General features: G+C 40.2%; 1 protein-coding gene across 1 annotated transcript; it reads right to left on the reverse strand.

The window, feature by feature from the left end:
• Nucleotides 1–1,099: 1,099 nt before the first annotated feature.
• Nucleotides 1,100–26,537, reverse strand: LOC117265620 (tumor necrosis factor receptor superfamily member 11B-like). Its single transcript, XM_033640207.2, has 6 exons — nucleotides 26,362–26,537; nucleotides 16,265–16,492; nucleotides 15,539–15,683; nucleotides 7,956–8,171; nucleotides 2,563–2,787; nucleotides 1,100–2,471 (listed from the first exon to the last, which is right to left on the reverse strand). Exons 1-6 carry the CDS (start codon nucleotides 26,407–26,409, stop codon nucleotides 2,077–2,079), a joined length of 1,257 nt encoding a protein of 418 aa, XP_033496098.2. The 5' UTR covers nucleotides 26,410–26,537; the 3' UTR covers nucleotides 1,100–2,076.
• Between the last annotated feature and the right edge of the window lie 454 nt (nucleotides 26,538–26,991).

The following is a 26,991-nucleotide window of genomic DNA, read 5'->3' on the forward strand; positions in this document are numbered from 1 at the left end:
ATAATTAGTTACTAACATTACAGCATCTTGCTGTTTGTTACATGCCAGTGTTTTACAATTTAAATACACCTACTAATCCCAACACAAAAGAGTGGCACCATACAAATGTAATATAAAACTTCCAAACTTTTATTACTCAAAAAAAAAATGTACCTCCAAAAGCATTTTACATACAAAAGAAAACAAGTGGCCATATGTGTATCAGGTGTACTCAAGCAGCAAGGACTCCCCAGAGTCTTCTCGACATACATGGGCGACCACTCCACTCCAAAACTGTCCTCTTATACCCTTTTTCACCAAAATTAAGGCCATGTATGCAGGTTTTTTAAATGCTGGTAAATCCGTTAAAAGTAGGCGACAGAGCACTTTCCCATTTCCAGTAGACCAGAGCTGTGTACACAGTTCCAGGGCAGATGAGTATATGTCTTTCAGTTAGAATAACAGAAAGGCAACATTAGAAAGCAGCATGGAGGCCAGTAAAAATGTTTCGGCGGTTATATCTCTTACTTATTTAGCCTCTCTCTCAAACTGTGTTGTGCTGACTAAATTTTGGAGCAATGTTTGAGTGCTGCTCAGACGGTATTTTGTGGCGTACTGTCATTGCACGTGGCGGGAATGGGGCTAAAATTAGCGTGTCCACCCGGGTGTCGTATTTCCATCCCTGCTGATTGAACCCGACCGAGCTGGAGCCGATAAATACCCGTGACTACTGCACAGTTGTTGTTGAGTGAATGCTGATTGTAACCTTTCCCATTAAATACAAAAGCCAGATGTTAGCGGGTGTAAGTTGGTTTCTGTGCAGTGGGGAAGGGGCTTTATTCTGGGTTTTTAGCAGGCTCATTGAAGGCTGAATTGCACCTACAAACAAAAGTCAGGTTTGCTTGTCAAATGGATGGTTCAAACTAAGGTCCGGCATCTAACCAGGCAGATAGCCAAACATAGTTGAGGATAATGGGGTGGCCACTCCAAGAGCCACCTCAGACCATTCCCTGGATACGCCCCTTTCATCATGTGAGTAATAAAGAGCAGCTGGAAAATCTTTCATCGTCTCATTTCATAGGTCACATCCAGTTGCTTATGTATGAAGAAACAAAACAAGTTTAACAAACTGATTTTAATCAGATCATTTGACATTAGTGTTCACAAGTTACACAAGCTTAAAGAGGACCAGTCAGGCATATATACAATACAGATCATACATTTAATAATATAAAAGTGATAAAACAAAATATAACACAAATATCACTTCATGAACTTGCAGCATTTGGAATCCAGTATTTCTGATAAAGTAATAAAAACAAGCCTTTACATATTCAGAAAGTAAAATTATTATTATTTTTTTAAATAGAAAACAATTGCACTCCTTTGTACATTCATAAAGCTGACACTTTAAAAAAAAGAAATCCGATGAGCTTTACTTGCCAGCAGTCCAGAACAAACCAACAAAGGAAAACTGTAGAAAATACATGTATTTCATTATGAAACCAAATCCTTCCTCTCAATCAGCGAGAAAGCAACAATAATAATAATAAAAACACAACATCTGCCAGCCTATCTTCCATAAAATAGTGTGCTATTTACATCTTAAATAGTTTTTTATTTTTCACAGACTCCGGTCAAAAAGTTCCCAGGAAACCTTTCTTTCAAATTTTTACTTTTGTCCTGCCTGGAGTACACAGATGCTTGATAGTTTTTTGTTTCTTTATCGTCACCCCTTTTTAGATTCATCACGGCAGACAGATGCTTTAGACTTAGGGTGAAGTTATTTGCATTCCTCGGCAACGCATTTATTCCAAATGTCCTTATTTTGGCATCGGGCTTTGCTAGAAAATCAGAAAGACAAAGAAGAATTTACCTCCTCATCTTACGTTACAGTTAGGCACTATATGCATAGCTTGATATCATTTGGCAATATCTTAAAGACCTGACGTTATCATGTTACCCATGTCTGTTACTCTTTCACATACATTTCTCCCCCTGCTCACTAAGTGTTTTGTGTTTGTGTGTTCTTTATCTGAACAATGCATTAGTGTCTGTTTTAGATGGCATGTATTCCTGTTCGTACCTTCCAAACCCCTATTCATTTAATGGCTTATGAGCCTTAAAACACGACTCATCGTGAAGCATACTAACAAACATCTTCTCGTACATTTTATGCGCAGAGGTGGTTCCTATGATGCGGCTGATCTTCTTCAGGCCTTTCAGCAGATAGCGTGGCGCCCCCTGGCTGCGCAGCACCCTCAGACTGTGAGACAGACCTTTGGCTAGATCCAGGTCATAGTTTGCTGTCTTCCAGAGGTGAAGCAGCTGCAGGATGTACTGCCTGGGCAGGCAGGTAGAGACCACGGCCCGGACATCCTCCTGCTGAACTCTGACCCCCGGCAGGCTGTTGGTGACCTTCAGCAGGTCGTCGAGCGTCAGGTTTTTTAGGCCGTTGCAGCGGGAGACTTTCCTCTCGCAGTGGTTCACACCTGGAGGGACGAGGTTCGAACATTAATACACAAATGCAGGACTTGAATGATTGGCTAAAAATAAATAAATGCAGATTCTCTTTTTTTGTACCTTGTATGATGCCATACATCTTGTCCTGGTCTTTGTTCTGCTCCCTCCACAGCCGCAGCAGCTGTAAGACTTGCTGCTGGGGAGAGCAGGCCTTCTTCAGCCTCTCCAGGCTCTTACGATCCACCTTCCGCCCGGGAAGACTCTCCAACAGCCGCTCCAGGGGCACTGAGGACAGTCGCAGGGAGGAGAGAGACTGGAAGACAGCCTCCTCACACAGGGTCACATCTGGAAGAGATTGTAAGAGACAGACAGAGAGACGGTCAGGGAGAGTGGGCTTTAAAACATTTTTATTAAAGTTCCTCTACTGGCATCGATCAAACCCCTACATCTCCGTTCATCATAGTTACATATTTAGAGGTTTTTACGTGCCTTAAAATGACTCAGAGGTAACTCTAAACCTTTGCCTCGCTTAGAACACAGTCACGCATGAGCGACCGCAGCTATCCTCACTGGCCGAGGCGAGATTTGTGCTGAATGTGGGCAGTGCTGTAAGTGATTCACATGGAAGGCTAACTTGCTAGCTAATGTTAGCTTAGCTAGCCTGCTAATACTAAATTAAAATGTTAAAGGTACATTTTTACACTTTCTAATGTTTCATGCCTGACTCCTGACTTACTGCCACCCAGGCAGCATCTCTCATCAGACGAATATTATACAATATCAGCTGGTTAGAAAATCAGCATCTCCTCTGCACATGAGTCTTTGCTAGTGGTTGTGGTGATGATTTTGGCAGGCTGAGTAAACCAAAGTTAATTATTCACCAGTATAAATTTTGCTCATGTTTTACTGTGCCCTTAATAAATATGAAAGTTAGTCACCGCCTTTATCTCCACTCACACCTCAGCCACTCGTCCGCAGCTTAATGTAAGACATAAGAAACGTAATGATAATAAATAGCATGAGCCTTCGGCTGGACTACAATGTGTTGCTGATGTTAGATAAACCTTGTTCCAGATCACTAGGTCTGACAAAATTGAAATGAAATCAAATCTTAGCTTGCAAAATATTGATACGTAGCTACACCTAGCTTCTTCTCTGATACCCCTTGTTACCCATAACGTTCTGCTAATGATATGGAAATCCCCACCCCACAAGTTGATGGGATTTGTTCTGTACGTTTGTGATGTAACAAATTATGGCTGTTTGAATCTGTATTTTTGAGACTGTCCATGTTCCAAGGCCAACATGCTCAGCTGTAGCGTTGGCTGCTTATTTCACTCATATGTCTTGCAGTATATAAAAAACACTGTATGGACATGTAAAGGTAAAAAATATGATTTTCATTGAAGGGTGGTTTTTAACATTATCAAACATAACACAATAAAAAGCTTCATAGCGGTGGAAACATAATAGAATTAGACAGATGACCAAGTCAATCTAAATATTTTCTTCATTGAGGTTTCATTTGGGGTGCACATGTGATGTTCAGAATAGATTCTAATCACATGCTTTGGTCTCTGCAGAGTCCCATCAGCTTATAATATGTCTGTATTTGCTTACGTGTGTTTGTGTGTGTGTTCAGACTGTTGGCTTGTAATTTGGCCACAGTAGAAACAAGGATTTGCTTTCTTTCAGTTGAGAGAACACAACCAACACTGACATCAGTCAGACAAACCAGGCCCGTCTGTGTTGCTCTGCACGAAGCAGAGCAGCACCAGAGCTGCATGTTAAACCTATGTAAGCGGAGGTGACACATGCTGCACTTTGCTGCTGAGAAACGCTGCACCACGCAAACACCTAACCAAGGGCTTGTGGGCCTTCCCTTTGAGGCAAATGTGTAATTTTGCGAAGAGCTGGGTTTTTACGTTACGCAAAAAAAACAGTCAAAGCTGAAGACGATGTGAAACTGTCGACGTGAAATTACAACTTAAATACGTTTATGAAACCTTTCTGTGTTCACGTCTGTGTGAAAATATTTTCTGATTGCCTTGCAGAACATGAGGAACACCAGTAAATGAAAAAACAAAAGTTTAGTATAACCGATGTCGGTGTAGTATTTTGAGTTTAATGTGAAAAGGATATTAGGCTTGTTTGTTTGATGTCTGGATAATTTAAGTGAGGCTGGCTCTGTAATTGACATTGACGTCCTGGTGGTTTCTTCAAATCACGTAGCAACTTTGGGAATCCCAACTGCTTTCAATTTTTTTTTTTCTATTACAAAAACTGCTAAACTGTTCCAGGATCTGCTGCAGACAATCTGTGGTTGTGTAGTCCGCAGGAAGACAATTTGTGAATGAATGTTTGAGGAGAGCATCACCCTCCCTGAGGGACAACAGCTTTGTGTTTCCTTCTAAGTGCAGTGTACAGTGTACACAAGTGTGCCAGGGTCTGTACATCTGTATGTGTGTGTTCTTCAGTGACTGCGGTTTCTCCGGCTTTGGGAATCCAGTGTCATATTTGAGGCTTCTCCTCTCAAATTAATTGTCAGCATCTGTCATATTTAAAGTGTGAGTAACAAAGACTTACCAGCTCGTCTTGTGTCTCTATGTGCTTGACTCAGTTTCCTCTGTTATTGTAGTTTGAGGATGTGACAGTTAATGGAGTAATTGATCCATCATGGGGTCATTATGACAGTAGTGGCATAAACATCCCATTCAACCCCTCGCTTTGGCTTTTCTCTCTTGTGTTGGTTTTCAGACACGCAAGAATTCGGAAAAATAATGGAATCTGGACAACGAACCTGACCGAGGAAATCCCCTGCCTTCAGGAATGAAAATGACCAAATGTCTGAAATAATTCAGCTCTGGCTGACTGTAGGTTGTTGACAATTGAGGTTTGCTCAAAAACATCATCACATGTGCATGTGTGTGCGTGCATTTTCTGTGTGTTTGCGGTATACAAACAACCTCTACCCTGATAATGGATTAACTGATCTGATACTCATTTCAGATATCAGGCCAATACTGACGCAGAGAGCTGCTATCAGGTAACAGTGACAATGTGATCTATTCAATTCCATTGTATGTTTCCGTCTGATTAGATGTCACATACTGCATCATGCATCAGCAGCGCGCCTGGTGGACCGCATAGCCAGAGGAACTAACAACAAAGATGTTAGCTGTCTGGAGGTATTTCCTGTTGGCTAAACCAACAAGTTGTACAGCAACTAGGCAATATATCTACCTCTTAATTTGAAAGATTTTGCTGCTGACTGATTTACTGAACAGGCCCAACAATACAGTACATTTATATCTTTATATATATTTATTACATGTTGTTTTGCAAAGTTAGTAAAGCAATGCTTAAATCAAGCCTGGTGTTGCCTTACACATAAAAGACTAACCGCAGTCACTTCCACACAGCGAGGCATGCAGCTTATTAAATAACATGACACTGTTATCAGATTGGTCCTCGGCATGGCTTTAGAAGAGCCAGACTCAGAACAATGGATCAGCACCACATGTCAGTCTGAAGACATCCAAGACCAAAGAGCTGATCTTTGATTTTAGGCGCAATCCCCCACCACCCACTCTAAGTAAGATTAGAGAAGAGGAAATCGACTACCTTGGACTTACTATTGACCGCAAGCTTTCCTGGGATCAGTGTGTCGATTCTATTTCTAAAAAGTGCCAACAGTGCATGTATTTTCTTACAAAACTGAACTACTTCACACAGAGCATAAAATTTGTTCTCTATTGTACAAAGCATCCTTTGGTTCTGTTTCGTATGTTGGTGTGGATATTCCAAAATTAGTCACAGAAACAAACTAGGAAAAATTGTTAAGACCTGTTTGAAGATAATGGGGTGCAGCGGGCCGATCTGTGCCACCTGAACCTGACCAGGCTGACAGCAAAGTAAGTCAAGGTCTGTCTGGACACACACAGACTCTCCCTTCTGGTTGCAGATCTACTGTAACACTTCATTTAAAAGCCTAGCCTCAATTAAACATCCAGTCCCTTTTATTAGCGTGGTGTGGCTACACATTTTGACAAATAAAGGCCTGTTTCAACTAGACGCCTGAGGCTATATTCACAAACATTCTGAGAGTACCCTCAGAGAGCTCCTAACTTAGCCTAAAAACTTTTAGTAAGGAGTCCTAGCTTAGCTGTGATTTGGGAAAGTTCTCAGAGCAACTCTAATTAAGGAAGGGACGGGAACTTTTACCTTAGTGAGCCCATTGCGAGGTGTGATGCTGTCTTTTAACAGATGTGATTGGTTGTCACAGACATGCCCTTTTGTGAGCCCGAAGGTGTGGACACCCAGTGAAAAATGAAATGAACTGCTGACTATGAAAGTGTTAATTGCTCATGTGATCACCCTGCTGATGGAAGGGTCAGACAGACTTGAGTCATCACTGCTGCACTGTTGCATCTTTACAGTTCTCCAAATATCTCAGTATTGTGATCATTTTATGTCTGGCGTTATGGCATTATTGCATTGGGTGGGAAATGTGTGCATGTCCCTGATGAGATCAACCACAAATATTATTCCTGCATGATCTAATCTGCAGCATTTCATTTACTCACTGTCATCCAGTGTTTGGAGGATATTTCTCCTTCCTCTCCTTCCTTCCAACATTTTCTCCTCTGCTTACAAAGCTCTTAAGCCACTTCAAAGTCCTCCTCTCTACTTCACATAGTTTTTCACCTTAGGAGCTCTTTTAAGGTCTAGCATGCTTTGTGAATAACTTTTATCTTTACAAGAACCTATTCTGAGGAAACATCACAACTTCTAAGAATTTTCTTAGACATTTTATAGGATGTTACATAACTTGACATGTTTCGGCGGAAACTTTCGCCTTCCTCAGAAGTGTCAGTTTTCGTCACTAGGAGCAACTCTTAGCACTAGGAAGCTTTGTGACTATGGCCCCTGATCTGGTTGCCAATTCTTTCTTTTTTTTTTTTTTTTATTAGAGGTTCTTCAGATGTATAAAAGCGGGTTGTTGGTTACCTCAAATTCAGTGATTTTTCAGTGATTTAAGCAAATGATAGCCCAGGATATTAATTGAAGTTTTACAGTAGATATCCTAAGATCAGAGCTAACTGAGCTACAAAGTCATATATGCCTATGGCAATTACCCAACTCAACAAGCCATGCCGAGGCAACATGCACTGTAAGGTAAGGGTTGGGAGGAATATATGGGGATGTGCAACGTATGTCTTATTCATTGACAGATTGTGATCATGGATTTTCATTGTCTTGTTCTGTTCTGTTTTAATTGTGCTTACATTATGTTTATTATTTATGTTGCTTCACCACAAATCGCATCTTTGGGGATATGAAAGTTTTCTAAGTCTAATTCTAAGATTAACCAAAGCCCAGGTTTTGGTATCAGGACTGAAAAAGTCATATCAGTGCATCCCTGACCCTGATTCCAGCCTGCATGAGTCCTAAAACCTCCCACATGGTTCCAATTAGTGATTAACTCCCACTGCAGAGTGTGTATGTCTCACCAGTGTGGCACAAAGTGTGATGCTGAGAGCACTCCAGTGTTGCCGTCTTGTCCTGAGGGCCACAGAGGCTGTCTGAAGTGGACGTCCCCCAGCTCCGTGTCTTCAAGCCCATATTGGAGCAGTTACTGTGGGGTTGACACGGCTCGGTGGAGGAGTCGCTGCTGGAGAAATGACCAGTGGGACAACGTTCACACACGGTGTCACTCACCGGTGTACCTAGAGGGGATACACACAGGATGATGTATTGATTTTATGAATGAAAATGTGAATGTGGCAGAATTTATACAGTTCAAGTTTAATTTATTATATTATGAAAAAAACAACAAGATTGTTCTCTTGGTTATGATAAAAAATAAATCCTACACATCTAAGCAGTTTCAGCATCTCAAAATGACCTGCCGCATGAACTGATAGCTGATCAAAGCATCAAAATGATGTGATTCCAGGAACTATGACCACAGTGACATGTGACAACGCATCAGGACGACAGATGACTGAGTGATTATGGAAATGACTCATAGCGGGCTTAGTCATTACAACGCCTCCTTAGTTTCTATATCTTATTTTTGAATGGGAAATACATAACCGCAAAAAGTGATTTGTCAGCTGATTTTTCAGGTTGACTCACATGAGTGAAAATGTTTACAAATCTGTCAATAAAAAAAATCAGTTTAGAACATCAGCTTTTGTTTGTTTGTTTGTCTGAGATAATCAGATCACTTTAAAACATTTGAATGACTTCATAATGTATGTAAATTACTTTAACAGATCAGGTAACAACATTAGTGACTTATATGAGATTGTTAGATAAGAATTCAATAGTATTTATTTATTTGTGAGATTATTCATCATTTAAAAAGTTGCCATTGTGATGTCATAATGTCATTAAAGGTCACAATGTAACCTTTTTTTTTCCACTTACAGTGACAGTTTACTATGTTTCAACAAGTTCTAATCATACCACCATGACATTACAGTAAACCTTAAGATCTTCTGGTATGTGACCTGCAGCATGCATGACAATGACGATTTCTATGCAGTGGAACTAGTGTTGTAATCACATCCTCATTTTATTTTTTTTTTAATCTCTGAAGCGTAGAAGTGAAAGTGCGTGGGAGGAGGACGAGCCATCGTCTTATCTGATTTAACCTTTGATTAGTTTTGCTCTGTTGTGGCACAGTTTCACACTTTAGCAATATAACATGAAACCACTGACGGATATGCATACAGCAGAGAGCTAATGTTTCCTGCACTGCTGGTGACAAAGCACGTACAGTACATGAGAATGTGTCGGCGTAATTGTAATATGCTGGCACTAATCTTCGTTTTCTCAGAATTTCCTCTGTGAACACAGAATCAGCATGTTAGCACTTTACCATAAAATATAGGTTTATATGTCAGCTAACGCAGAGTTGCTAGCTCAGCTGTCTACATATAAGGAATTAATTAATTGACAGGATTGGCTGCAAATGTATGGTAGAAAAAACATCCTTATATGTACAATGAAGAGCTGAATGGCTTTGTCAATTAATCGATTGACAAAAAAACTGATTAGCAGCTATTTTTATTATCATTTTTCATGCAAAAATGATTAAAACCTTTCAGTTTCAGCCACTAAATTGTGAGAACTTGCTCCTTTTCTTTGTCCTATGATAAAGTGAACTTAATAATAACAACTCCCTGGAGAGATTCAAGATCGTTCTAAACTCTAAATGACTCTGCGCGAGGTCTTAGCCCACTTTTACCTTTATTTTAACATTACTATCTTTTGTAAGTCTTTTTTTTCCCATCTGTTTTGTTTGCAAATTTTAATGCTGCCGGCTTGGCCAGGTCTCTCCTGAAAAAAGGTTTCAAAACTCAATGGGACATCAACGGGCTAATTAAAGGTTCAATTCTAAAACAAATCTTTAAATTATTAGATTTCTTCAAAACAAGTTATTTATTGACCCGCTCATAAAAACATCTAGCTTGAGCTTCTTAAAAAAAATGAAGACAACTTTTGCAAGACTAGTCTGAGTATAAAGTACATACCTTTTTGTCTGTAAAAATGAAATTTACAAAGTAAAGTCAACTTATTTTTTAGGAAGATCAAGCAGGACTACTCTGTGTATAAGCTATGTAACTTTATGTATATAAGAAAGATATTTACAAAGTAAAGTCAACTTAACTTTATTATGTAGATCGAGCAGGACTGCTCTGTGTATAAGCTATATAACTTTTGTTTGTAAAAAGAAATTTGCAAAGTTAAGTCAACTTAATTCTATTATGTAGATCAAGCAGGACTAGTCTGTGTATGAGCTACATAACTTTTTGTATTTAAGAAATTAATTTAAAAATAAATTAACCTTAATCTTATTATGTAGATCAAGCAGAATTAGTCTGTGTATGAGCTGTGTAACTTTTGCATGTAAAAAAGAAATTAACAAAGTAAAGTCAACTTAATTCTATTATGTAGATCAAGCAAGACTAGTATTTTGCAATGATTTTAAGCTGTTTTTCTGACAGTGTAATTACTTGTTGTTTACAGGGTTAATTAGATAATTGATGACACTTACAGTTTATATTACGATCTTCGGTATATTTGGGACCATTACTGATACTGTTATAGTATTCACTATATCGGTGGTTCAGTGGTTCCCTGTTCCCAGTTCAGTGTGTCAAAATGACCTGCTGCATGAATTGTAGCTGATCAAAGCATCAAGAAATAAAATGCACAGTGTCTTATGCATTGAACAAACACAGATTAACTTTAAAATAGACATATTTATGTACAGATACAAAATCATCTTTTTAAACAGAGTTAATTATGCTGCATTTACATCCACTTAGATTAATTTTTTCAGTGCATTTTCTCGATCTTTTATTGATGTAATTTAATTTCATAGATATAATAATATTAATAATCTATCAGTCAACAAAATAATTACCAGACAAAATGATAATGGAAATAATTGTCAGTTGCAACCCTTACGTTAAGGAAACATCACTTTGTTTCATCCGTGCATTTATTAGTTGTTTCTTGGAATTTTTTTTTTGTGATACATAAAACTAAAAACACAGACAAACCAGCTAGAAAGATTTCAAAGCTCACGTTCAGAGAGAGAGAATGAATCACAACTAGAAACAGGCAAATCTGGAGATCAAGACGAAAGGAATGGAGTCATAAAAGGCATGTACTGTTGGGAGACGGGACCGTCAGTTTTCTGACATCCTGTGGTTTGAAAGGTCTAAACCACAAGGCATTACATAATAAGTCCTTCAGGAAGGGGAATCCCCTGAAATGCTGTCTCATGTCTGCAGAGTGTCGATGGACTTTCAGGTCTGCTGAAAGATCCACGTTAGAGGAATTTCTGGGAAAAAGATTTGTCATCGACAGAGCAAGGTCAACGCCGCAGGGGTCAGATAATAACCAGAGTCCACGGAAAATGTTGTTTTATCTAAGCAGCGGCTGGAATCTGGTCTCGTGTGTAAGATGAGATCATGAGAAGTGTTGTGCCAGTTTGTTCTGCGGTTCCAGCAGAAATATCAGATTCTCTTCACTGGAATGTTGAAATTCAGCATCAGCGTCTCTTTAAGCTGCCCACAATCACTGCTGACACATCAAGGAGAGAATCTGCAGGAATTATCAGGTCAGATATCCACCGTGATAATGACATCCTTGGTTGCATCTGGCTTAATAATTAGCCAAGACTGCGTCTGGTGCTGCATTGTAATAAAAAAAGATTCTACTCTGTGCTAAAGGGAATGTAATAGTTGGGTCAGTTTTACGGAGACATTAGGGGCATTCTACTCTGTTGAGTAAAATTGTTCTCATTCTTCGAAGCCAGAAAAGTGTTTCTTAAACACATTGCATGCACACATGCAGAGATTTGAGTACTAGTCTAATTAATGTGCAGGCGTCTACGAGCTTAACCCGTTCAGATGATTCCAGTGGACATAACTTTTCTAGGATGTCTAGATCTACAATTACTGCCATCTGATTCAATTTTCTTATAATACAATCAGCTTGTAATTTGATTAAATACAGATCAAATGTATCTCAGTAGCTTTTGAACTTACTGTTTTCTGGAGAAACTTCAGAAATCAAGGATATTCTGAGTAGTGATGACAAATATGACACAAAAATGTTGTTGTTGAAAAAAGGTCTGTTTAGACTACTAGATGGTTTCTCACATTCAGATTCTTTATCCACTGGAATACAAAAACAAAGCATTTTCATCACAAAGATATTTGATTTTTTTAAAAATTTGATTTATGGGTGCATTTAGAGTAGAAATCCACCATTACAATATTTTTTGTGAGTGTTTGAAAGGTAATTTGGTTGTGAACCCTTCTATTCTTGCAAGAGTGAATCCATTAGAGCAATATATTTAGGTTTCTGCCACAGTGAGTTGCAGTGAATTCAAAGAAGAAGTGCAGCTTCAGGAATCTAGAGGAAAGGTTATTCCATTTTATAGACACAAAACAAACTGTGCTGACGCACTTTGTAAGACATGTCAGGTCATGCTATATTGACAGACAGTTAGTCACCCCTTTGGCATTTCTTAATTGATAAAGTCATAAACAACTGTTATATTAACAGCTATTGAAACTGAGCTTGACTTGTAAAAATGAGGCGTGTTTTCCCACAAGATTTATCAGTTAGGATTGATTTTAAATGTGTTTAAGGTTGACGCTGCTGCAGAACATACAGTTTAGTATTGTTTCAGGTAGAAGCCACAATATATGTTTTACTATGATCAGGTATCGTGGTCAAGAGTCAGGGGGCCCATTTCTGCCAGTGTGATAAAAATAGAATAAAATAGAATAAAACTAATTGAAAAAAAAAAAAAAAGATATATAATAAGAAACCTTCTCCAAATAATGACTTAGTACTTCACAATAATGACTTGATATCTCAACACAATGAGAAACTTTGCTAAAATTATGAGTTAGTATCTAAAAATTCCGACCTAAAATTGCCTTTCATTAGGTATTAAGTCATTTTGAGATATTCAGTGAGTCACTGTTTTGATTAAGTTTGTCATCACTTTGAGACAACAGCTCATTAATTTGAGATACAAGCTCATATTTTTAAAAATGTCCTCATTCCTTTTGGGTCATTATTTCATTAAAGTCTCTCATTATAATGACTAAACATGAGCTTTTCTAGGAGGAGAGAACACAAGAATGTGAATGGTGCTGACATGACCAGTATGTAATTAAAGATGACTTAAAGCAGCCTTTAAAACAGATGTGAATTAGTCAGCTTCCTTAACTCAGATAAAACCCAACTTGACTCAATTAAAATGAAATTGACAGATAAACCTCTGTACATGCAGGGTTATGAGGAAGTATAGCTTAAAACCAAACGCAGATGAAACTGATTGTATGATGTCAGCAGAATGATGCCCTTATGGTGTGAGAAGCTATGACAAGATGGAATATGATGGATATTCGTCACACAGTGATGACAGTGACAGAAGTTAGTATTTAATGGAATTAAATTATGCTCTTTAAAAATTACAAAATACTGTATTTGCAAATAACGGAGTTCATGGGAAAAAAAATTCCATACGCAATTTCCTTCCAGAGTATGCAACATATTCCCAGTCATCTGAACTACAACTTTCTCCAAGTAAATAAAATTTCTTTATGCCCTATGAGCCTAGCCGCTGCGTGCACTCCTCAGTTAGGACCCTCGCTACAAAAGGAAACCGGGCATTTTCAGTTAGCTGTGGATCTGCTTATGTGAGGTTAGGTTAGCAAACTCAGTGTCTTCATTTAAAACACTCTAAAACGGGCTTTTGTTTTCTTTTTTCTTTTTTTACAGTAAATCTGACAGTAAAGCTGCCACATGGTTTTAGCCCATGTTCAAAAGTTTTGAAAAGTGCTGTACAAATAAAGATTATTATTAGTAGTAGTAGTAGCAGTAAATCAGTAAATCATGTCGGGTATTTTCAATCAGTCCAACCATCATAATTTATTTCATTAATGATATTTTTAGTTCAAGTGACAAGCCATTGCTACAACTGTTCAATGTCTGATTAGATAAAGAAGTAGAAGACCTGTGTTGAGACTGTTTTGTTAAGTGTGATTAGAGAGAGTTGCTAAAATGTAATTTTAAAGTACAGAATTAGGACACTTTGGACTCATTGATGACTCCAGCTCCTTAGCAAAGGTTAAGCCAGGTGGAGCAGCAATCACCTTGCAATAAGTACAGAATGTAGACATGACATTTTTCTGTGCAGCAGCATTAAGACTGTAACTTCATAACACTCAGAAGTTGCAGGCAACACTGCCCCAACTCAGAGCAGGCCAGGTGTGGAAGTGCAAAAAAAGGCATAAATGTGTGTTTTATGATCTCTCTCTCTCTCTCTTACACACGCACCCACACACACACATATGGCACGTGTATGCATACGACCTTTCTCTGCTAGAAAGAGTTGGGTATAAGGAGGGAACCTCAGACCATTCATTCATTCATTCATGTTCTAACCGCTTCATCCTCTTGAGGGTCGCGGGGGGGCTGGAGCCTATCCCAGCTGACATCGGGCAAGAGGCAGGGTACACCCTGGACAGGTCGCCAGACTATCGCAGGGCTGACACATAGAGATAAACAACCATTCACACCTACGGACAATTTAGAGTTATCAATTAACCTAATCCCCAATCTGCATGTCTTTGGACTGTGGGAGGAAGCCGGAGTGCCCGAAGAGAACCCACGCTGACACGGGGAGAACATGCAAACTCCACACAGAAGGGCTCACATACCCGGGATCGAACCGGCAACCCTCTTGCTGTGAGGCGACACACCACCGTGCCACCTCCTCAGACAATTCAGAACCAAAATTAGGCTGCCATAACACATTTCTCTTCTTCTATATTTTCACTTTTACAGACCCGTCCAGCATCAAACCAAACTGTTTGTGTGAAAGATGGAGAAAGTGAGCATTCTTGGAAAGAGTCAGTCAGTTGTTTTTTTTTTAAAAAAAGGGCAAAAGCTGCTTCTGCGAAAAGAGGCATCTGCATCTGGAACTGATCTGATTCACAGAATCAGAGGAAGACAAGAGCTTTCAGTGATACAAGAAGGAGGACATCTTAATGTGAAAATGCTGATCTGTAACTGATGTGTGTCTCTGCTTACACAGCATGAGGATTCACTTCCTGGTAAAGCATATCTGGACTTGACCTTATTTGACATGAAGTGAAAGAGTCAAGCATGAGACTAGAAGGTTAAAGGAAATATAAAATTCATAGTGATGGGTTTCTTCGCGCTTTTCTTACTTTTTTTTCAATTTAAGTGATAACATTGACGCAAAAGGACTTTTATTCACCGAACTTAGCCAGTGCTTCTTCTTCTTCTTCTTACGTGGTGTACTGACCGCATTCCTAATTCTCTCTGGTTTTAGTACGGATACCTACTTCTAATCGGCAACTCTGATTTTAAATTTAATTCACATGCTGACCGGATAGACAGAAAACCCACAAAATAACCAATCATATTCTTTATTAAATATCCTCTCTAAAACAAAAGCAGTCTGCCAGCACTGTACAATAACATGACAATAATAATAATGATGTAATATTAATCTCAGTCTTACCTAAAGCTGCCACTCCATAGCCAGGTGGACAGGTACTGTGTGTGATGCAGAACTCCACCACTAGGTGGAAACCTGGAGCGCACTCACACAGTTGGTCGTGGGTGCTGTTACACTCCTGCTTCACAAGCTGTCTCTCTTTGCACACCTAAGCATGACAAACCACAGTCAGCATGTGCACATATGAACAGAGGGCATACTCATTTAGTTATGTCATGGTGTGTGTTATGCTGCTGCTTCAAAAGCAGTCGTTACCATACAGAAATACATAAAGTGATATAACTGGCGTACTAGAAAAGGGATGTAACACACCTCAAGAGGGACATATTAACAACACATATTACATAATTTATCGAGAGTGTGAATCTTAACCACGGGAAAGATCACACTACCACAATGAGGCCATTAAAACTTTCTTTTTCAGTGAGAATTACTAAACTGGAAACACTGGTTTTAACAATTACAGATGCTTTGCCAGGATGTAAACAAACAGTATAGTCATGCATCAAATGAGAAAGTAAAATACAACCACAGAAGGGCAGATAAAAACTTTAAAGGGATGTTGAATTTCAACATCTGTGATATGAGCCAGTTTTGGATGATTCACTTAAGGAGACACTACAAAAACTGGCGGTTCTCATGAAAAATACAGTCACACTCCTTAATGCATGGAGAAAAGAAACATGTCTGAAGAGAAAAACCAAAGAAACTTTTTGGTCTCAGACATACCGAGGTGCAGTATTGGCATGTGTCCCCCCAGTGCCAGTTCTCAGCAAAGTGCCTCTCTGGACAGGCTTGGCACTCTGTGGGTGTGTCAGCAGTGCAGTGTCGTTTCACGGCCGTGCCAGGAGGACACTGGTCGCACAGCAGGAGGTCAGATGTCACAGGGTCGCGGTACTGGTACTTTGGCGGTATGTCCTGCTGCTGGAAGGCCCAGGAGAGAGAAGCTGTGAAGAGCTGCAGGAGAAAGAAAGTGGGTTTTAGTACACTGAGTCAACAGCTGCGACAAAGTCTCTAATGAAACCCATCTCGTGCACAGCTCCTCTTTGGCTAAAGGTTCAAATATTTTTTTTTTCATATTTCGGAGCACTTGCCAACCCAAAGCTTCCAGTAAGGAACGAGTTGAAAGAAAGGTCAGAGCTGTAAAGCTGAAGCTCCTGGTGGATACACAGTCCTAAAGTGATTTCCTTTGCTTTATAGAGAGCCGTTCGGGGAGTTAGAGGAGAAAATTGAGCAGCAGCTTCATGGATTACTGCACAGGGGTAATATCATCCCTTTGTGTTGCCTCAAATCCTGATGCTAAAAGCTGTGAGCGTGATTTTATTCTCACTATAAGTTTGATTAAAGGATCATATTTATTTCATTGCACTTTTGGCTTTGTTTCTCAAAGTCTTAATGGTTTTCCAGAGCTTTAAAATGAATTCAGATGTTTCAGTTCCGCACATATTAAATTAAAACAAAGTGAATGACACAGGGTTATAGATGATAATTGTGGAGTCCTGTGTTCTCTGACCTCACCAGCAGTCTCCTACCCCTGTCAGCAGCTCTGTAAGATAGGCCGCTTTGTAGCTGAAAAGCATCTGACGTGATTCAGCGCTGATCTACAGCGGTTTAATACCGCCCTGCAGCAAGAGCACACCACACCCATATATCTTCTCCCCCCTCTAAGAAAAACCCGTCCATATGGACACACTGTAAAGTGGGTGGCTGCTAGTGAGGCCTCAGGGACGGACAAATGTAGCTTTTGCCTCAAAAACAAGCCCATGTATCATCGCTTGAGCAGGAACTGAAAAGCTTTGGCCCAAAATCCAAGATATCAGTTGGTGAGCATGTTTGACATGCAGCCATGCAGCTGGTTGAGGCCACATGCAGACCAGATGTCACACATCTGGCTCCTTCCACCCTGAAGTCCCTCAGCCATTGGCTCTGCGGACTTTCCCGTTGGCAGGGATACATCCTCACCGCTTGGACAAACTAACAATAGGCCGTCCTTGCATTGTGTGTATGTGTGTGTATGCTTCTATGTGGTTTTCTGCTTTCCACCATGTTTGTTTGTGCATCTTCAAAAATGAATGAATTCATGCAACAAACAACACAACCCGTGCATGTGCGTGCAGGAGTGCACACATGCAGGAATGTGTGTGCTGCTGCATGTGTGTGTGTATGTGCATGTTTGTCGGTGTCCAATTATCCTCTTCCTCAGTGTTGGTCTGTGTGCTCTGCGGTCTCCCCTCCTGGCTGCTGTTCATAAAGAGAACTGTTGGAGGTTACTGGGCTTTCCCCATTCACCATCAGAATACAAAACACTCACCCACTCTGTTCTACAGTTTACCCGCTACACACCATTGATCTTCTTCCTGCGTGTGTGTATTTGTACTTATGCCATTTACCTTAAAACTTGCAACCACAAATCACAGTGTGTACGGGTGTGTGAGACAAAATGAAAACCAGGGAGAAAGAGTGTTATTTTCAGTGTGTGTGTGTGTGTGTGTGTGTGTGTGTGTGTGTGCGCGCGCACATGTGCGTCTTTTATTCACTATTATGTTACAAAATATTTAGCTGCAGAACTCTTTTCATCAGAAAAGAGTTCTGATGTTCATGAGTGTGTGCAGTACAGCTGCGTGTCCCCCATCTGCCATGTGTTACCGCTTTGATCTGCATGTACAGCTAATGTGTACCTGTATTTGTGTTCCCTTTAATATTGCATTACACTGCACTATACTGTAAAAAATGATGCACTATGCTGCAAAGAAAAAGAATAAGACCTTCTATTTCTGTTTCTTTTTGCGACGGAGGTCATTGAAAAAGATAGTAAAAATAGATGAATGAGTTTTACACACCATAATAGAAACCTAAGCTTCAAACAGCATGGCGAGCGCAGCGGTTTTCCCGGCAAAACCTATCGACCTCTGAGCACAACATTTGGTGGAAGGCTTTCATCCGCAGTGACTTACTGAGCAGTACCATGGCTGCATCTGTTTGTTTGTAGCATGGGTGGCCCCAGCGGGAATCAAACCTATAATCATAGCCTTGCTCCTCAAATTAAGAAGTGTATATACACAGTATTAAAGAAGCAGTGTGTAGGGTTAACTGGCATCTAGCGGCGAGGTCGAAGATTGCAACCAACCGAATACCCCTCCCTTTCCGAGCATGTAGAGAGCTGACAGTGGCCTTCAGGTACAGTAAAAATTCTCTAGAGCTGGCATTTGGTTTGTCCGTTCAGGGCTACTGTAGAAATATGGCAGAGCATGTGAGAGGCTCCTTGGAAAAAGGACCTGCTCACTAGATAAAAAGGGCTCATTATAAGGTAACAAAAACACAACAAGTAGTTTCCAGAGATTACACACTTATAAAAATATATTTAAATCTAAACCCTACACACTGCTCCTTTAAGTTGTGAGACTATATCCAGTCAATGTAGAAACAACAAGGAGGGTGGAGCGAACTGAAGGACCGACAGAGGGTCACCTGGGGTTTCTCTACAATCTCGGTACGGTTATACTTGTCGCTTCGATTTTAATCTTGAGTTGGAGTCAGGATGAGTTTACTGGCAGGACGGGACTATCTCAAGTCACAAGAGCCGATGAGCCCCAGCACATGTGGAAGTGATCAGGTTCCTGTTGTTTTTCACATCCTTCATACGGCACAGTAGTTTGGCTAGACTCCAGCTATAATATACAGCACAGTGCAGAGCAACTGCAAGTAAGAGACAGTAATGTTCAGTAGGATAAATAAAATGACAGCTGAGAGATTTCTCTTCTGCTTTATCAGATTTAAAAGTCACTTTGAAATAAGTGAAAACACAAAATACTGCACCCTAAGTCACTGTACATCATACATCCAGCGTAATACCTTTGCTCCCTGTTATCAACTCTTTTATCATTTCCTATTTAAACCAAGAAGGAAAAGCTGTTCATACTAAAATCAATCACTAAACTAAGCCAAACCTTTCAGACATATAAATGTTATGGATAAAAAACAGTTTTAGATAAACATGTTCAATGTCTTAAATTAATCAGTGTCAGGCAAACCCATACTTTTTCTCCCAAACAACCAGTTCAGTAGCGTTCTGCTCCTGAGGAAAAGAAAAACTGTCAACTTTTTAGGGATTAACTTATTGGGGAGATGTCCTGTGGTGTGTGTGAATCCGTCTATCAGCAGCTAAAAGAGATATTGAACTTTTAACCCTCCTTGTCGCCTTAGAAGCTGCCATCTGACGACATCATGGACGACCGCTGGAAACCCAAATTACACAGCAGCTAGGGGCCACTGACAGCCATAATTATACTGTTAACAACATCAGAGCTAAGCTCAGCGAGAGGCATATCCTACGTGGAGCACGGCCAGCCGAGGAGTAAAGGATGGATGAAGGTACGGAGGTAATGATAATGTTCTACCTTCCCTTAGCTGGACGCCCTTGAGCAAGGCAGGGCAGCTGCTATGTAAATTACTGCAACTGATGGAGTGTGAAGCTGCTTGTCGGAAAAAGCATCAAGTCGCCTTCCGCTGGATAAATAATGGTTGAAATAAAAAAAAACACTACATATTTATACTGGTTAAATTGGCTTCATCCGACACAGTTTGCTTATGTAATCCATGCCAGTAAATCCCATTTGAAGTGAGTTGAGAGAAACCTTGTGTTTATGCGGAGCAAAGACGACCTTTACCAAGTCTTTAACAGAGAACACGTGCTTTTTAACAGATGTTATCCTCTTGAATGAAACAAACAAGTGTATTCCAGTCTGTAAAGTGGGGCGATACACAAATGGAGATGGACTTCTTGCAACAGGCAGCACAAGCGAGACACAGTAAAAAATCCAGTCTGATGTTATTGGTGGTTGCTCACACTGTCTTTATATATCACTTTGTTGGCTGGGCACACCTGTAATATCTCTTACATTCAATGACATAATTTCTAAAATGATGCCAGGTTTTTGTTCTTCTATGACCTGTCTGCTGTCAAAATTATATCCACTGACAACTGTAATGATGACAGAGTTCTTTGGTGAAACTGCAGGACAGATGGGCTGTAGCAGCATAACTACAGAGCTCAGACACCTGACAGAAATAGCCTTTAAATGATCACACATGCTTTCCATATGAGCTTGTAAAGAGAGTAACATCTACAGATAATAGGCGGGTAAAAAACGATTGAATAAATGAATAACATTAATTGTGAATTGAGTAAATACTGTCCAAAAAGAGCATGTCAGGCAGCTTTATCATGACATATCGCCTACAATATTTAAAAATATAACATGTAAAATGCAAAAAGGAATCAGTGCAAAGATGAGCATATGCAGACAGACAGCAACTTAACCAAATTCAGTCAATCACAATTACATTCCGAAACAGTAAACGTGACCCTCCTTTGTCTTGTTTGTGGAAATATTAAAATGCTTCCAGAACAAATTAGCTGCAGCATTTAAATATCTTCCAACGGACAGGGTTCAGGCTTTATGTTACAGTAAATGTGGAGCACACTGGAAACGCGGAGAAAGAGGAGAATCAGAGTTCGTGTAGAGCCCGAGGTCAGTTTCAAATTCATGGCATGAGGAGAAGAGCCATGGCACAAAGGGACCAAACCACACTACACCAGCTTATCCACCAGGCACATGGCTTCAGTTAACTGTAGAACGCAGGTGGTCTGACGGGGGATTCCAGCTCTTAGAAGTGTGTGTGTATGCATGTGTGTGTGTGTGCACATGTGTGTGTGTTGCAGGGTCCTGTGAATATTGAATTTGTCTTCTCCACTCATACAGAGACAGAGACAGAGACAGATATGCTGCCATGCTGCGTCACATGAAGTCAGTCATCACACAATCAACAATAATCATTTCTGATGAAATTTAATGTTGACATTTTCAATAATGCACGCTATGTTTACTTCATATCTCATCATCCCAAACACAATGTGCTTCTAGTTTTGAATATGCAGCTGGAAATATTGTGATAAAAATGAATTACGTATGTGTGTGAGCACATGTTTGACATATGTAATTCTGCCAAGAATTTAATACTGTACAGTCAATTAATTGAGCCCAGTCAGCCTGCTGTTGTACTGTAAACCTTCCATGTCATGTTGACCAGGGCAGAAACAATTAGTCAGTGAATAAATAAAGAAACAGAGCATAAATCAGCTTCTTTTTTGCTAATTGATTAAACTTGTGTAAAGCAAAAATGTCAAGACTCCATTGGTTCCAACTTTTCAAATGTTATATTTGCTAGTTTTGCTGAGCTTTAAGAAATTGTGAAGGGCATCTTAAAATAGATTTTCTGGCCTTTTATAATCCAAACTATTGATTTACTACTCAAGGTAATTATATGCAGATTAATCAGTAATGAAAATAATTATTAACTGCAGCCTTATTGTTGATCAGTGAAAGCAGAAAGATTTTTTAGTTGACTTCCCGAAGTCCGGGATTTCAGAATAATGACTCATTTGAAACAAATAGAGAAAAACTATCCAGTATGTGTAGCCAGTGGTGGACTGTAACTAAGTACATTTATTCAAGGAGTGCACTTAAGATTTTTCCTTGAAGCATCTCACATGGTTTCATTTAGAGGATTGTTTAAGGCCCGAAAATGTCAAATTATATGCAACATTTCACTAAAAAAAGCACAAGATTAGAGAAAAGTCCAGCAAATGACTTCAAATATGTGTAGTATAAGAGGTTTTAATCATTTCATGACCTCCCAAATTTTATTGTAACCACTTGAAGGTGGCCTAACCTGTATAGGTTGGGTGCCACTGCACTAAACTTCATACTACTGTGTATAAAATACAGTAGTTTAAACTCAACTAGCTCAAATCATAAAACTAAAACATTAATGCATAGGTACTGACAATCTAATAATTTCATATATATATATGTTCATTTTGCTGTATAACAAGTACTTTTATTATTAAGTACATTTTGCTGATAGGAAGATCTACTGGCAAAAATGGTATATAATATTCATAACTATGTTTTCATTTGCTTATAATAATATAATTGTCCTTACCTTAGAATGAGCAGAGACTTCCATGTTTCTACAGTAGCCCAGAAAGGACAAACCAAACACTGGCTCTAGAGTAGGCCTGCCATATTTTTATGTTACCTGAAGGCCACCGTAGGTTGTCTACACACTTGGAAAGGGAGATGTGAGCGGAGGGGTTTTCAGTGGGCTGCAATTTGCAACCTCACCACTAGATGCCCCTAATCCTACACACTGCTCCTTTAAAGGGATCGTTAAGATCCTTTGAAGTGTGTTTGTAGAGTGTAAGGTACTTATTCATAGATACAGAAGCTTAGCAACGTAGTGCTGCGGACAGGGTCAGCAACAAAACGTATTTTAGCCCCCTAAAAAAGGCCCACCTACAAAACTTAAATACAAGTTTAAGTGTATGCTGTATTTAGAATATTTTCACCGCTATACCTTGCCATCAGACAGGGATTTCTGGTTGGTAACTGAAGCCGTTAATTGCTGTCATTTAAGCAAGACTCCTTTGAAAAAAACAGCAATTTAACATTGCAACACTGGAGCTGCTGGTCCTGATATGAGAGTTAGTTTGCATTATTGTGTGACTTTGGTGTTTAAAAGGGTTAGTTCAGATTCACCAGAGTCACACAACACAAACTAACCGACTATCAAGGCAGGGGTAGACCAGCAGCTCCCGTGTTCAGTGAGTTAAAATTACTGTTTTTCTCAATGGAGCCTGGTGAGTCTGACGAGAGCATAGACGGGAAACTGGAGCTGTTAAGGGCTTCCCTGTTGGAAAAGGCTGTCTGCAACAAGGTAAAGCAGTGAAAATATTCCTACTATAGTATCTAAATCAAACTCTCCTCATGTTGTGTAATACCTTGTGTCAGAAAAACCTTCACTACAAATATTTGCATCAGGTCAGTGTTGCTGTTTTTAATATGACTCATCCATTTGGACCAGAGTGTGATCGTGACACTAACAGCTCTATCTCTTTTGCCTATTGTCTTTCAGCTCTTTGTGTGATAACCACTCAGTGATACACACACACACACACACACACACACACACACTGGATCAATGAGTTCATCACAACTGTGCCACACACAACACGCCCACACACTTACATACATGCTTCTGCTATCAGTACTACTGTTGATGGAAAAGGGGAAGTAGAGCGTGCGGAAGCAACTTCCACAGGTAATCGTTGCTTTCTGAATAAACGTTTGTGCTTGTTTGTTTAAAACATGTTGATCCTGTACTTTCACACACCCTCTCTGTACATCTCCCTCCCCCCTCTGTCACACTCACTTCCTCACCCTTTCTCTAGTGTTTGTCTAGAAAAAACACACAAGTTAGTCTGGCCAAGTGACCTCTCTGTAGCTTCTCCTGCCTGCGTGTGAACCTGCAGCGAGGTTTAGGGAAGTTGGTGCAGCTAATGCCAACGGCCATAACAGAGAGTGAAGGAGAGGAGGCGTAAAGATAAAGAGAGCACAGATGAGCGATAATAATAGTGGGAGATAATGGAGATTAGTGGCTGGATTACTAGTATGGATAGATGGTTGACATGCAGGCTATAGCTAGCTGTCTGATTGGACGGCTGGTTGACCACCTGCTGATCAGACGGACTCATCTCAGCTGCATTATTTTACTGCCCCTGAGCCTCACTCCTCCACTACGGTTTATACTTTGAAACTTGTGTCTGCACAAAAAGACTGACAGCGTAACATGATGTTGTCCAATTTCCACGTCTGTTCCACTGACATCACCCTGGGCAAGTACCCAAACAAAAATGTGTGTGTTTGCAGCAGACAGAACGCAACCACATGAGTCAGGAGCACGCAGGAGGACAGGAAGAGCGCACAGGTGCAAGAGGTGCATTTACTGTCGGACCTCGGAGCCAAAACAATGTTTTGAAGACAAAATTGCAGAGTGTCCCTTTAAGGTAGAATTACAAACAGACAGAGCGAGACAGACAGGCGAATCAACAGGCAGAAAGGTGCTGGGGATCCAGAGTGGTGGTGACTGACTTATTGGCTGGATGCTGACAGTGGAGACTGACTGAGTGGTTGGACGTCTGACTCATTAGTTGGCTAAACAGATGCTTGTACGACCGACTGACTAACTGAATGATGGATAAACACGAGAACACTACGTCATAAATTGTGAGAACAAAATAGCTGCCTATTTTAGGTAAATTGTAGAGTGCAGACTGTGCTGCAGTGGAGGAAATACTCTGTGGTTAATATCACATTAAATGGTGTCAGAAAGCACACTCGCACACACATTCATTTGGATTTTACTGCCTTGTATACACCTACTTTACACAAAGAAGCAACACATCTTACAAACAAAATTACTGATTGACCATGCTCTTCACAACAAAGGATCTCTCCCTCTTTCTCACGCACACACAGAGACAAACACACACAGGCCACGAGGATAGATAGTGGGTCCAGTGTTTTGTTGCTACAGTGTATGATCTGTTTTTGCCCAGAAATACATCTGTGCATGGACATATGCAAAATCTGCAAAGGCCCCAACACAGCACAGCATGCAAAGCACACCAAAGGAAATAACTGCTCCAGCCCTGAAGGCATAAATTTAAAATCCCTTGAGAAGCGTTGTAGAACAAATTAGTGTAACGTCAACCCCACAGTAAACACCATCTGCTGGCAACACGCTACGTCTCTATTTTGAGAGTGCTGAGTTTCATTCATTTCAAACGTGCCACAGAAAAAGCAATGAAATGTGAACTAAAGTAAACTCTCAGCCATTGATGGAAATCATAGATCTTGTTTGTATGTCCATTTTGTGGGCTGTGAGTATTCAAGGCAGCGGATAAAAAGGTGGAAGAAATATGAGCTCCATTAATCATTAAAAGCAAACAACTGCCGTTATAAAACATAGTTTAATTCTATTCTCAAAACTGGAGTGATTCCCTTTTATTCATCTTGAAAAGCTCCCATTATTGTATAGCCCTCACACATGTGTAGTATGCACCTGGACACATTATATTAGCAGCTTACAATATGATATAATCCACTACAAAAGCCTCAGGAGTCACCAAAAAGTAGAATATCTCAGTACATTTATAACAAATCTTTATATCACCTGTGCAAGATTATACTGCAGAGCTGCTAAATGGGACTGCATTATACTGTCAGGTGCTACTTTGTCTACATTCTGCATAAACCGGGTGTATTTCCCTCCATTCCCTGCTGGTTTCCCACAGCAGAAAGCCTAGACAGAAATATCTTTCCCAAATGAAAATGTCATGCAAATATTTGAAACTAACAAAGTGGATGAAGTTTCCCTTAATGTGCATTTAAGTGCGTCACACACACACATGCCATTTTAAATAGAAGTAAAACAGGTACTGTGTAAGGACCGAGCATGAAGTATATGAACTCTCACAGGGCATCATGCGTCATGTCTAAACCTAGAAAGGATCGTGCCAGTGATGCTGCAAACAAGCTCGATAGAATCAGCTGACACTAAAATGTCAAATCTAAAACACTGACTGCATTTCAGGGGACAGAGGTGACTGATTAGTGGCCCCCGTGATGAGCTTAACATCAAACTACCTGCACAGACTCATGTTGGACAGAAGGAGCGCGACACGTGATGAGCCAATGTCTATCTTTTTGGGGAGAATATATCTGGACTGAGGCGAGTGCCCTTACCCAGCTGATTACCATGCGTCTGAAAGTGAACCGTATGTAGCGCACTAATAATCCATGTCTCGCAAAACAGATCAATGTCATTCCTTCAGTAAGAAATGTCCCCCTGTGCTCCAGCGGATCAGATCGACTCAGCGGACCAAGCAGAAAAAGAAGCTGAATAAACTCATGTGTACTCACCACTATCAGTTTCATGGCCGGGTTGGATTTCGGTATCCGAGCGCTCATCTCTACTGCGTAAAAGTGAACTGCGGTGTGAAGGGGTCTCCATCATCTGTACTTATACAGTAGGCTACAGAGAGAGAGAGGGAGGGAGGGAAAGAGTGGGAGCGCATGTGCCCACCCACCTCGTTATCCAGTGCACAGCCCTCTCTCTGTGTCTGCCTTTGTGTTCCTCTCTCTTCCCTCAATCCTAAAAATAAATTCTTGCATCCTCACGAGTTGCGTTGCGATTACGCAAAGAAATGAATGGCACGGTAGGCGACAACAAATGAAAGTGGGGCAGCATCCAGTGAGCATCAGATGATGTGGATTCAGTGGTGGATTCAGGATCAGACAAGGTCGACTTTTCAAGCAGCGCAAATGTAACAGGGTCAGTAATACAGCAGTAATATGCGTAACAGTCGACTGTACACTTGTAATAGTAGGGGAGACTGGGGTTGGTTGTCACACTTTTAACTCCTAATGCTCATCATCAAAACAGCTTTTAATAGTCATTCCTATCTTAACACTTTCTCTGCCAGAGTATTGCCAGCCACCACCAGCATTTTTGGTCATATTCACTAATCTTTAAAGACCCACAGAATTATT

Source organism: Epinephelus lanceolatus, chromosome 10 (genome assembly GCF_041903045.1).
Source record: "Epinephelus lanceolatus isolate andai-2023 chromosome 10, ASM4190304v1, whole genome shotgun sequence".
Lineage (NCBI taxonomy): Eukaryota > Metazoa > Chordata > Actinopteri > Perciformes > Serranidae > Epinephelus > Epinephelus lanceolatus.

What these genes read in the sequence shown, in the direction of transcription:
- LOC117265620 (XM_033640207.2), bottom strand. Translation starts at nt 26,409, where the DNA reads ATGAGCGCTCGGATACCGAAATCCAACCCGGCCATGAAACTGATAGTG. An exon ending in CGGCCATGAAACTGATAGTG is followed by an intron (nt 16,493 to 26,361) that starts GTGAGTACACAT and finishes TTTCTCCTGCAG; the next exon opens with CTCTTCACAGCTTCTCTCTC. An exon ending in TCACACTTTGTGCCACACTG is followed by an intron (nt 2,788 to 7,955) that starts GTGAGACATACA and finishes AATCTCTTCCAG; the next exon opens with ATGTGACCCTGTGTGAGGAG.